Below are 13,536 nucleotides of genomic sequence, written 5' to 3' on the forward strand. Positions count from 1 at the left end.
AGGTTTGAACCATAGCTCTTAACTGCAAAGAAAAAAATCTAAACAACAAACCGACAAACAAATAACCCTGACAGCTGTAAAACATGAACTCAATGTGGGGGAAAATCCTAAAACTAAAACCCAACTACCAACAGAATGCAGAGGCTTGACAAAAAAGAAAAAGGGTCTGGAATTTGAATTAACTCATGCTCTTGAACCTGCAGCTGGCGGATACACAGTGTGGTGGACCAGAGGCCTGGCAGCCCATACTAGAGCATTTTCCATAGTGGGCACTAGGCTATCTGGTACTTAGGTAGTCTGAAGCTTTGTCTACTGCAGCTGCCCCTGGGGGCCCAGCTAAGTGGCCATCCTGGTCAAACAGTCTCCCAGGCAGTTCAGGCTTGCAGCGGCTGGGTGCTGGGTGCTTGGCCTGCCAGCACTTTTATGCTCCTTGGGAATGAGGTCTGCCTGTGGACCTGGCATGTGGACTTGAGAGCTAGCGGTAAAGCCACAGCAAATGCATATTTTTTGGATCTCTACATAGCCTAGCGAGATTTTTTTTTTTTTTTTTTGTAGTTTTTGTTTCTTGTAAATAGTAATAATATACACACAACTATCTACATACATACATTTGCACGCTCACACACGCACACACAGAGAGACACATACACAGAGAGGCATTAAAAACAGAAACCCAGCCGCCCAGGGGCTCACTAGCTAGCTCAATTGTCGCCCCGGACTTTTCGCCAGCTGTGCTTGTCGGAGGCATGGATATGTCTCCCGGTGTGAGCTCACTCAGCGACAGTGGTACATACACGGGAAAGGATGTGGTAGGAGGCTAGACCAAAATCCTGTGACCTTTGCCAATCATTTCATTGTTGATCTGCACAAAGCAGAGAGCGCCCTCGCCACCCCTTCCCGAGGATTTTTTATTCAAGGAGCAGGCATTGAACTAGAGGTGAATCGAACTGGGAGGCGCTGACCCAGTCTGTCGCCAGCGTCTCTGGGTTGTCGTCTCCAGCGAAATTAATAGCATATGAAGGCAAAGTCCTTCGCCTAGGAGGGCTGGGGTGGGGAACTCCGGTGGTAGGCTCGAAGAGGCTCTGTGCCCTTGGGGAGTTAGGAGCGCAGACATTCCAGATCTCGGTAAGTTCGGAGTCCCCTCAGCTCCTCAAGCCAACCTCTATCGCCCGAGCGCTACCGCTGAATTCTTCTCCAGCACCCAGATCTCCGCTGTAGAAGCCCAGCAAGGGCTCAGCAGTTCTGGCAGGGAGGGAAGAATCCTTCAAAATAGCCTCTCTTACTTCGCACTAGTTTGCAAAACCAATCAGCTTGCCTATTCTGCCCATTCTAGGCACTCCGCCCACGGGGAAAAACAAAACAAATTATATATATATGTATATATATATATATATATATATATATATATATATATATATATATATTCCTATGTCATCACCAACAACTCTTCCCATTGTATCCTCTCCTCTCCTTACAGATTTGGGATGGGGGCGGTGAGTGAATGGTAGGCACATCTCTCCCCCTCCTCCTTCCAACCTCCCCTCCATTTTCTAAGCAATTAAAAAACCATCAGCTCAATGAAGGAATAATAATAATAGCAATAATAATGTGGAGTGGTCGATTAGATACACATTTATCTCACAAATATTGTGTACAGCTTGTAGTAAAACACCGCAGACATTTAGAAATGCTATAGAAGTTTTTAAAAATGCAAAACTAGTCTATTGTAAAACAGATTTCACCTGAAATACAGCTGCTATAACCAAGGCGCTGAAAGGTTATTCAGAGGCACACATCTGTCTCCCCACCTCCCTCCCCCAACCCCTAACCGGCCCCCAAGTTAACCCACTCCTAACTCTTCCTAGAGAGGAGCAACGAAACAGACCTTACTCAAAGTAAACAATATCTATTGATCAGCAGAAAAGGTTGTAGAGAACTGTTGTCCCGGGGCTGCGGGGGATATGAGGTCCCCACCTGGACTGCTTAATGAAACAGTGTATCAGTGTTAAGAAGCGTGGAATGTGTGTGTGTGTGTTTCCTTTCTTAAGATAAGTTAGAATCTCCTGTTAAAAGGAGGAGGGTTAAAGAAATAAAATTTTAAAAGGTGAGAGGGGAGTGAGAGAAGAGAGAGAGCTCTAGAAAGAGCAATAATGAAGCTGGAGTGAAAGGAAGGGAGTGAGAGAGAAAGAGAAATCCGCGCTGCTCCAGTGCGGCCGGTCACTTGCTCGCTTCCTGCAGTTAGATATCGTGGCAGGACGTGTCTGTTTTCACCGTGTGCGAATAAACCTCATGTGGCTGCTGATCCCCTGGTGGAGTCATTCTTTTCTCTTTCTGTCTTCGATTACAGAACCAGACACGCACTACTTCTTTCTCCAACTGGAGGCTGTCTGCCAGGGAGGAAATCTCCTGCGCTGCAGGCTTGGGACACTTGAGGAAATGCGTCTCCAGTACACCCTTGACACTCACCTCGATGGAGGTTCGCTTCTTGCGCTTGCGGCCCTGCGCTGCGATCTTGTCAATGCTGGTCGGGCTCCCAGTGGACGAATCAGCCTCTTCCAGCCACTTGTTCAGCAGCGGTTTCAGCTTGCACATGTTCTTGAAACTCAGTTGCAAGGCCTCAAACCTGCAGATGGTGGTCTGCGAGAACACGTTGCCGTACAGAGTGCCCAGTGCCAGCCCCACGTCGGCCTGCGTGAAACCCAACTTGATTCTTCTTTGTTTGAACTGTTTGGCAAACTGTTCCAACTCGTCCGAGGTTGGTGTCTCCTCGTCCGAGTGGTCCTGACAGTGATGCGAACCAAGGTCGCTGTGGTCTGGGGGCTCCCGGAGCACTGGGTGTAGGCTCTGTGCGGTGGCCGAAGCCGGTGGTGGGGTGAGGCCCCGGTGCTCCAGCATGCCGCTCACGGTGAAGCCAGGTTGCGAGTACACGTTAAGGGGTTGGCTGCTCGACGTGATGGACGGGTTTGAAGCCGGGTTCGTTCCCCAGGCATTGGGGTGGTTAGTGTGCGGAGAGTGGTGGGCGACGTGAGGCGAACGGTGATGGATGATCGCGCCCAGCTGTAGGTCTTCACGCCCGGGTTTCACGTCCTGCTGGTCTAGGGGGCTGGTGGCCAGTGAAGAGGACCACGGGCCTCCGTCGCTCAGACTGGTCACCCAATGGTGCCCGAGGGGATGCCCATTGCTGGGAACTCCCTGCAAGTAATCACTTTGGAGAAGTTTCTGAGGGTTTCGGAAAGGACTCCCCTGCTGCATCCCCGCAGAGTCCGCGTGGACCAGAGAGCTGGAACTAAGAATGCTGTAGGGATTCGAGGCAGCTGTGGCCATGGTCGGTGAGGATCCCCTACTAGTTATAATGTGGCAAAGGGAGCAGCTTCAGCCTTTGACATCTATCCTGCTGGGGAGCCAAAGCAACCAGAGCGAGTTACAGGCACCCACCACGGCCAATCGCAGAGCGCCTCGGCTTGGCCAGCCGTGGATTTGGCCAATGGCGGTGCGGGAGGCTGGGCTAGTTTTCCAAATTAGGCTGGTGAGGCTCTAAGAGTTTCAGCGAGACCCAAGCAGGAAGTGAATCAAACCTTTCTGCTCCGTTGGCTGCCTCGCGCTCAGTGGCGGCAGCAGATTATTTAGTTAAACCACCACCACCATCACCTACTTCATCAGTGTTTCTGGTGGAGGGGAAAGAATGAGAGGGATGTGTGTGTGTGTGTGTGTGTGTGTGTGTGTGTGTGTGTGTGTGTGTGTGCGCGCGCGCGCGCGCGCTTGTGTTTAGGCTGATAGGGAGTGCGGCGGCAAACTGGCTTTTACTTTATTTAAGTAAGCCAAAATAGAGAACAAAAAAAATATTGAGAAAACAATATAACCAGCTTAAATGTCATCTACATCTTAGTGGATATGAATTTTTCTCAGATTCATTTAACTTTCTGGGTTAGTTGTGTGTAGAGGACTGCAAAACAAAATCTCGCTACAAACTTTGAGCAAGGGAACATCTTTGATAGAAACCGGAATCTATAGACTGAAGTCCATAGTTCCAATAAGAGTTATTTTGACTTATTTATTTCATTTTGCATGTATAAGAAACTTGATACCAAAGTCAGAAAACATCTAAGAAAGAGATGCGCAGTTTCTTCTGGAAAAAAATGATTTAAGGTATGAAGAACTGGAGTATTCTGGAAAGTAAAATCTAATGTGATACTGGCAAAATTCAGTTATTTTGAAGTTTGCCTTCCAATCCAGTTGGTCAATTGGAAGACTTGGTTTTTATTATGGCTCTGTTTCAGCTCCCATCAACGGTCCCCTAACTTCTGTCAGAGTCAATGATTGCAGAAGCTGCAAGCCATTCCTCACACACACCCCAGACTCTCAGTGGACCAACTCCCAATAAGTACACAGGAGAAGTTTCCTATACTGCACCCAATGCTGTCCTTTGGGGAGAGTGGTTGTTTTTTAATACGTATCTATTCCCCCTACTACCATTGCAAACCAGTTGAAGTAAATGAGAATCATTTACCGTGCGCTGGAGAGAGACAGAGAGAGAAAGAGAGAGAAAGAGAGAGAGAGGCATTAAGTACCGCTACCCACATCATCCCCACCAAGCTTGAATTTGTTTCAGCTTGAGAGAACAGGACTGTTTTAATTTTTGGCTAGAGGAAAGGGAGAAAGACTTGTACTCCTTCTAAGCTTTTAGAAGTTAGGAAGGATAAGTTCCTGTTCTTCAGAGCTGCACGCAAAGGTTTCACATGTAAGCAGAGTGGGGTGAAATACAAAGATTTGCTCTAGCTGGAATAAAGAAACACTGTATACACAATACGATCTCTGAAGTTAAAAAAATGACCTTTCAGTGCATAATTTTAGAGGTAACCTAGCTGCATAATTATATTTGCACTTACAGAAGACAGCGTTAGAGTTCCCTTATTGGTTTGAAATTCCATTAAATATATTGCAAGAGCTTCTAGGTTAAGCTTGATTTAAATTTGCATACATTTTCATATATTTAGCAGAAATAAAAGAAGGCTTGCAGCTACCAGAAAGTCATTAAAGCATTAGTTTCTCTAAGAAGACAGATCTGAAGAAAATGCAAGAAAATGAGAAAAATAAAAACAAGGTGAGCTTATTCTGCCATTCCTTTATATAGCTAAAGAGCATCTATTTCCTGTGAAATAAGTAATTACTTATGGGAGCACAGAGCAATAGGAGCTTATGTTGGTAAATGTAAATTGTGTCTATTAGTCAGGAAAACCTGGCATCTGGTTGAGATGTATTTCTTTCTTTTACTCTTTCTTTATAAAAGGATAAACAATAATTATTGGCAGATAGGATCGTTTGCCACCTTCCGCCCTCCTCGTGCCTCACTAAAATTGTTTTTTCATTTGCCGGTGTCTTATTGTAAAGATTTATCTGCTTTTAACCTAGAATATTCTCTCTCTGTATCTCTGTCTCTGTCTCTCTCCTTTTTTTTTCTGCCCAAGAATGAAGAACATCGTTTCCTCACTTCCAACTGTGTGTATGTTCCTTTGCAAGAACGTAGCCTCATTTGTGCTTGAACCCTTGCTTCTTGAAAAAAAACAACAAAAAAAACTTGTTAAAATCAAACAAAAATAAAAGTTTTCAGGTGGTCTGGTAGGCTGTCTTTTCAAGGATCCATTTGCTAGTCTGTGTCGGGTCACTTTAGAGGTCAGAAGGAAGCACATTGAAGAAACTATTCTAGCAAAAAGATCATGATCATTGCCATGTTGTCGTGGTTGGAGGCGGCGGCGGTGGGTTCCCAACCCCCACCTTGCAGCTGCGTTTGGGTAAAAGAGTTGCTAATCTTAGTCTGACCATTCAGGAGGTTAAGGCAATTATCAATTGATAAGGCTTTTGCATGAAGAAGAAGGGGGGAGGTCCTTTTCCAAGTCTGATTTGCCTGATTTCTTACAACCTTCCTCTTGCCCTTGGCTTCTGCTTTAAGCAACTGGTTTGGCCAGACACGCAAAAAAGGTTCAGATAATTTGTTCCCAGGCTTATGGGGCTGTGTGGGGGGATTATGTTCCCAGGGACAGTTTTTTTACACCCTTGTCTTGCAGTCTTTTAATGTAAGAATACCTTCTATCAGAAGCAAAACCTGACTCCTTTCCTTTCCTTTTTCCTTTCCATTTTTCCATTTCCTTTTCTTTTTCCCCCTTTCCTTTCCTTTTCTTCCCTTTCCTTTCCTTTTCCCCCTTTCTTTTCCTTTCCTTTTTCCTTTTTCCTGTCATTTTTCCTTTCCTTTCCTCTCCCTTTTCCTCTTTTCCTCTCCTTTCCTCCTTTTCCCTCCCCCCTTCCCTCCCTCTCATTCCTCTCTCTCTCTCTCTCTCTCTCTCTCTCTCTCTCTCTCTCTCTCTCTCTCTCTCTCTCTCTCTCCTCTCTCTCTCGTTTTTCTATTTGTTTAAAAAATCACTTCCCATGAATACAGATGCCATCTATTAAATTCAGGTGCAAGCACATCCTGGAGCAGCTGTGATAGAATCTTCTCTTGCAAGTAAGGTGTTTTATTTTTGAAGAAAATATCTGAAAATAATCAAATCTTCTTGCTGTTCTAACTATTCTAACTGGAGAGGTTTCTTTGGCCCTCTCCTGTCAGTCTAACTTCCCAAGTGTAACAGATGCTGCTCTCAAGCGCTCCTTTCTGTGGCTTCTCTTTATTCAGCTTTGCATATTTCTCCCCATGATCTGGGTTTCCATAGAGAGAGGAATAAAAGGGGGGACCATGGTCACAAATCCCTTGCCCCATGCAAAATAAAAGAGTCTCATTCAATAGCCGACCCCATCTGGACATGGGAGAAAAATAAGTCCATGTGAAGCTACTGTTGCAAATGGTAACTTATTTTTCATAGACTGAATTTTTCCTTAAACTCAACATTACTACTGGTAAACTGCTCTCTTGCATAGCTGGGCTATATACACAGCTTGGTGTTCTCCTCACCTTGACTTTGAAGTCCACTTCTGGGTCCTCAGATCTGATTTACCTCACCCTCTTTATAGCTATAGTTTTAATATAATAATAGCTGCCCCAACCCTACCAGGTTGTGGCAGCTAAAAGTTTCCCTGGAGAGAAGCCTGATTTAAAAGTGGATGAAACATAATTTTAGCAAATCCGTACTCCCATCACCAGCAAGGCAACACAGGTTTCCATTCCCTTGCCAGGCTAGTACCAGACATCAACTTCATTCCTCCTTGGGTTGCCTTCATACCCCAATTAGCCACCTCACAATACCCATCACATTGCTTGGTTTCTAAGAGGGCAATTCAGTTAATTTCAAAAAGCAAGTCAGATTGGCTTGATTTACTTGTATGTTTATTCAATTATTTGTAACCTGGGGGTTCACAGTGGCTCTCCTCCCTCACAAAATTTAAGGGCATATAACAACTCCTGAGAGTCTTCCCAGGACACTCCCTCCCCACTTTCCAAGCCAGAAAGAGCTCACAAAAGAAATTAAGCATATTAATGTGTTTCAGGTTGTGCTTCTGTGGCAAAAGGAGAGCATGGTTGCAGCTGGGCAGCCTGTTCCAGTGTTTCAGGCTCTTTCAGAAAGCACCCCAGCCACAGGGATTATGCCTCTTGTAGATTTCATATAGGAGTATAGATTAGGAAGCATTCTCATTATCCTTACAAATTAGAGAAAAAGGAAGCAGTCTGGAGCTTGGCTGGGGGAAGTTTGGAGAGCAGGGTCAGGAAAGAAGTCCAAAAGGCCAGATTTGAATGTGTATAATACAGCATGAGTCTCCAGATCATAGGATGTGGCACATAGGCATGACTTCGAGATAAAAAACTTCACCTTCAACATAAGTTCACTTAGGAAACAGGACGAGTTAGAGTGGGCTTGGTAGCTACAAGTACACATTTTCTTTTTATAACCAGGAGCTCATAAGGGAAGGGAAACAACTGGACATCTTCTTAAAGCAGCAGAGAAAAAAAACCTTTTTTTTGGTGTTTGTACATTGAGCTCATGAGACTCTCTTGGTGTGAGACACAGCTGCCCTTCAGAGCACCAGTCCACTCTTATAGTTGTTATTGTTGTATTCGTTATTATTTTTCTTTTAATTCTTGGAAAACTGCGTGGGGGAAGGTAAGGATTTCATAATATTCTGGGGAAATTTTTTTAAACATTAGCCAGCATTAGCAGACATTAGCCAATATGGATTCAAGCTCAATTAGTTTCTTTTTTAGATTTCTATTGGCTTTCCTCTAATGTGAAGAGAAGAATATTTAGAGGAAAAGGGAGAAGGAAGGAAGGAAGGAGTGGTACCATACAGTGAGTGCCACGTAAAATACAGGGTAATTTAAAAAATAAAATATTCATCATACCAATTTAATAAAAATACCAAGATCTTCAAGAACACTAGTTATTTGCTAGCAAAACCGAATGTCAGTGGGGATGTGCTGAGGCATTGTGTGGCTGGAGCTGCCGACAGGATGGTTAGAGGATAGACAAGGACAATAGAGACCCTCACTGCGGAGAGAAAGGATGGTAGCTCCCACCGCTGTGTTGGTAAAGTCGTGTTGATCCAGTCTCAGTTTCTCTTCGGAGGTCAATTCTTCTCTTGCCATTGCCATTGTCAGCAGATGAACCCTGCTCTTGCAAGGTTCCAGGGAAAGAGCTTTACGAAGACAGAGCTATTGTGCAGTACTCTGTGTGGCTATGATTTACCCAGCACGAGTATTTGGGGTGTCTAGGAATTATTGTGAGCATTTGCCAGTCGCTTGTTTTGCATTGTAGACGGTCTAGTTTTGAAGAATCCAGTGAATGGTTTTACAAAATATAGATTGCATGTGGAATCTCCTTTTTTTTTTTTTTTTTTAATGGAGTAGCAGAATGTTTCCAAATTTAAGTCGTGGTGGTGGTTTTAATTTGTATCTTGACTTTTTTAAGGTCAGAAATGATGGGAGTACTTAAAGATGAGAAAAATAATTCCAATTGCGTGATCTATTAGAAGGCACGTAAAGATGATCTATTACTTTAAACTCTGTGGATCAGTATTCGAAACATCAATAAGTCATCTAGTTGAACAATAGAAGTTTTTTTATAAGTCACTTTAGTACTTAATAGAGGTACCCAAAATTACAATTCACTTCTGTTTTCTTGAATGGATTAATGTTTTATCATGCAAAATTATAAGAATGCTTCAACTTCATTCATAACTGAGATCTTGTTTTAGTTACAGTCCTTTCCCCCTTCCTTATCAAATAGTATTTATTGACATAGCTGGCATTTGTATCCCTGTGTGCTGATGGAACTATGGAAAATATAGGCTCCTTCTAGGAAAATACTTTAAGTAAGTAATCTACTGAGGGTTTGGGGCTTATGTTAATATTTCCGGACCCCACATTGGTAAAGAACATATATCACATTTGAAAATCAGCAGGCAACCAGATTTAACCTGCTATCAGTATTCAGAAATTTCTATTATCTTATGGGATTATGTAGGGAAGAAGGCTGAGGATTCTGAGAAAAACTGATTAAATAAATATATATAATATCTATACCTATATATTTATATCCATGTTTATATCTATCTGTTGAGAGATGAGAGAGAGAGAGAGAGAGGGAGGGAGAGAGGGAAAGAGATTGTGGAAATCCTCTTTGCAAGGACATTTTTTTTACAAGAATGTTAGTGCTTCCTAGGTTTTGATTGTTCTGTTAGTACTTGGGGGAGGAGTGCTGGTTTTCAAAGTGCCCTTAAAATCTCCTGTAACTGTCTTTCAGACATCTCTTGCACTTTGTCCCACTCCCATTGGCAATTAATTTGGCTTCCCTGCTTAGAAAGATCTGCTTGATCTGGTATGTGGGTTTTCAACTGCCTGCAGATGCATGCCATTGTGTGTGTGTGTGTGTGTGTGTGTGTGTGTGTGTGTATTTTACAGTCAATAAGTTTTTGGAATCTCTTTTCAAGTTACTAGTGCTCAGACAACCAGCAAAAGAACCCAGCCCCTCACCAGGTTTTTCCCCTTGGTGGGTCTGATACCCAGGCCGTGACTCCCTCCTGGCTAGCCTGTCTGATAGCTCCAACTTGCAGGGAGTCACACTCAGAGAGAATTCAGGAGCTGACTCCAAAGTTCAGTGCACCACCTCATTGGTGGGAGGGGGAGCTATCTGGACAATAACAGGATTCCTCACCTTTTGAGTTGCCTGGCTAAAATACTGGGATGAATCCCAGTGACTGGAGCAGAATTTAGCCTTCTAAGTAACGGTCTTTGGGCCAGGACCAGGGTGGCAGTGTTAAACTGAGAGCTCCTGTGTTAAGATAACTTTGTGGATTACAATTTTGTGGGCCAAATGTGTCCTATTCTGACAAAAGGCAGAAGGTGAGGGGAGCTAATTTTGCCAGCCTCCTGGCCCTCACTGTCCTGCCCTTCCAAGGCTCTTGTCTTCTATTTGGAGCAGGGTTCTTAGGGTGGAGGTGAAGCTGAATTTCTCTGGTTGGAAGTGGAGGAAGGGAGTGAAGTTCTAGAAGAGCTGGAACCAAGGTTGCTGTGTGACCTGTATGAGCCTGAGGGAGCTACTAGAGGTGAGTCTCTCAGAATCTCCTGAGTCTAGTCAGGGTAGTCCAACATCCTTGTCACTGAGAAGCCTCTGCCTCTTGCCAGGTGAGCAGCTTGACCATTCCTGATCCCAATATACGCCTCTCTAAGTAGACAAAAATGTAAGGTAATCAAGGAAACCCTTTCTCAGGAGGCAAGGTCTAGCCCCTTCACTGCCAAATGCTGTATGTTACCACAGCTCTGCCTCAATGACTCCCTCCCTTGGGGTGTGTTTAGAAGAGCAGCACCTTCATGACTTTTCTTGTGTGTGTTGGGGGTGATAACTACCTAAATATTTTGTCCAGACACTAAGATATTAACTCAGATCACATTGAGAGCAGAAGGATTTAAACCTGCCTAATTCTCCTTAAAATGAACAAATTTCTTGTTTTAAACAATTAACAGAGTCAAGAGAAACCTTAGGCTTCTAAGGAAGCTCAGGACAATCTAAATACCAACAACTCGTATTTCTTTTGTACATCCAAAATATTTTTTTAACTTATTCAAACGATAGTTAGAATGAAGCTCTTTCCTTTCCCCCCACTTACCTTTTTTTTACTACTTCTACTTTTGGAGAGAGATTGGGGTTCCTATTTTCAGTTAATCTTTAATTCAATCACATCTGCTCTCATCTTTATCTTTAAATATACTGGTTCCCCAGGCACTTGATGTAAACATTAAATATGCCCCCCCTCCTTAAACAAATGGATTGTTAACACCTTTATGAATGTGTGTGTGAAAGAGACAGAGATAGAGAGAGAGAGAGAGAGCTTACATGGCTGAGCTGTTGAATACTGAAGAACAAATAAATTTGAGTGTAAACTGCCTTCAAAAAAGATTTGAACTCTACATATGGATCTGAACTATGCAGAAACCAAGTATTATAGCTGTGCAAATTTAGTTTTATTATTTATTTATCCTTTATTTTGAAAGTATTACAGATGCCCTCCTTTTTTCCCCATTGACACCACTCCTATGCACTCTTGTCCCGTACCGTCAGGGAAGAGATCAACCAAAGAACATATATGCAATAATCCATGGACACAGACAACAGTTGGGTGGAAATTTAGTTGTCCTTGAACATCTAGTTGACAGCTTTGTAAAGAACTAATATTTGTCCTATACATACACCAACATTGGTGATGGAGAGAAGTATGTCTGTCCTCCTTCCCTTTCGTTACCCCTTAAAGTAGCTGAACTGCATTATCAAATATATTCCCTGTGTTATCAATATTATCAAAGAGTCTGCAAAATTTTCTAAAAAGCAGGAAAATATGTCACACACAAGTAGAAACATGTAAGGGAAAATAGAATATGTTTTCCCTCTGAGATTTTACTACTGAAAATGGAAAGTTACCAAGCTTTCTAAAAACACTTCTAGTGAGATGATGCAAATTATAAATGTATTTTCTCTTTTTATCTCTTTAGAGAAAGTCTCATCCCAGGCAACTGGATTTAAAACTCTATTTTACAATCTGTTCTATCATATTTTAAAAGGTGTGATACTGCCCGCCAGGCATGGCTCAGTGGTTGAGCATTGACCTATGAACCAGGAGGTCATGGTTTGATTTCCGGTCAGGGCACATGCCCAGGTTGCAGGAAGCAGCCGATCAATGATTCTCTCTCATCATTGATGTTTCTATATCTCCTTCCCTCTCCCTTTCTCTCTTTGAAATCAGTAAAAACATATTTAAAAAAGTAAATAAATAAATAAATGGTGTGATACTTGTACATGCTACTAAAGGAAACCAGGATAGAGTTATTAGAAGGTGTGGGGAATGCTAGGAAACAATACAATAAAGTTCAGAGCAAAAAAAGTGCAGTTAACTTTTACTAACCTTTAAGTATTATTTATAAACTCTTCCAAATACTTGCTTGGAAATAAAAATAATCTCTGTCATGTACAATATATCAGATAACATTGTGTTTTCATGGGATTATGTTTACATTTGGAATTGATTGTTGAAAGTAAATAATGATCACTAAATAAGGTAGTTTTGATGAATGATGGAGGTTTATTGAGAAGCATATGTTAAAGTATTACTCGCTTACAACTTATAACTGGACACTGTTTTCAGATGTGTTGGAGTATTTTTGATTTAATGGATTTGCAAACTGCTTTGAAATGACTAGTAGTGTATAAGTAGATTGCAAGTAAATCTAGTGAATTGAGCTTATTCTATATCAGTTTATTTTATATTTTATAGTTAGTTTAGTATTCTGATTTGATTGCTTTCGTAATGTGAATTGCTTACAGCTGCTGATGATACATACAGCTTTAGTTCTGTTTTAAAGGTCATGTAAAGATGTGCCTGTAGCATAGGAATGCAAATTCAATTCCCTTTTAATGTTTCCTCACATTCACTTCACAGCCTTCACCTAGAAAATTAGCAGGATTTAATATAAAACTATTTTAATGTTATGATTTTATTAAAATTCATTTTCAATGTTTTACTTTTCCTTTTGCAGGGTAAAGAAGTCTCCCTCCTCTTTGCAGTGCATATGCAACATACGTCACTCATACTGGAGGCAAAAAAACAAACAAACAAAAAACATTTCTGTTAAGATCTATTTACTTTTCCAATGCTTTTTACTAATAAAGTACTGAGAACTTAATTTCAGTCTCCCTGTAGCTGCAGGTAAAAAGGACACAAAACAAATTAGATAATCTAACCACATTTTAGATTGCAGTGGAGAATCAGAACATTGTACACTTTTGTAGGAGTTTCTAGTCACAAGCAGTTTTACAATAGGAACCGTGATCGAAAATGAACTGTGGAAAGCATATATCAAGAGGAAAAAAACATTTAAAATACAGTTGACATAAAGAAGAAAGCTTTAGTTGTTCCAAATTAATATAACTATGGCTTCAACTTACTATAACTTAAATATTGTTTATTATGGGAAGAGTTATTTTTAAATTACTTTTAAGTATATTAAATATTTAAAAAATATATTAAAATTTTCAGACTTATGCAAGATTATGCCACTAGATTACA

General features: G+C 41.8%; 1 protein-coding gene across 1 annotated transcript; it reads right to left on the reverse strand.

Moving 5' to 3' along the window:
* Positions 1-2,174: 2,174 nt before the first annotated feature.
* POU3F4 (POU class 3 homeobox 4) lies at positions 2,175-3,324 on the reverse strand. The gene has a single exon (XM_016204493.2). The coding sequence runs from the start codon at positions 3,322-3,324 to the stop codon at positions 2,239-2,241; it is 1,086 nt and encodes a 361-aa protein (XP_016059979.1). The 3' UTR covers positions 2,175-2,238.
* Positions 3,325-13,536: the final 10,212 nt, after the last annotated feature.

This window comes from Miniopterus natalensis, chromosome X, assembly GCF_054644295.1.
Source record: "Miniopterus natalensis isolate mMinNat1 chromosome X, mMinNat1.hap1, whole genome shotgun sequence".
NCBI classification, from domain to species: Eukaryota; Metazoa; Chordata; class Mammalia; order Chiroptera; family Miniopteridae; genus Miniopterus; species Miniopterus natalensis.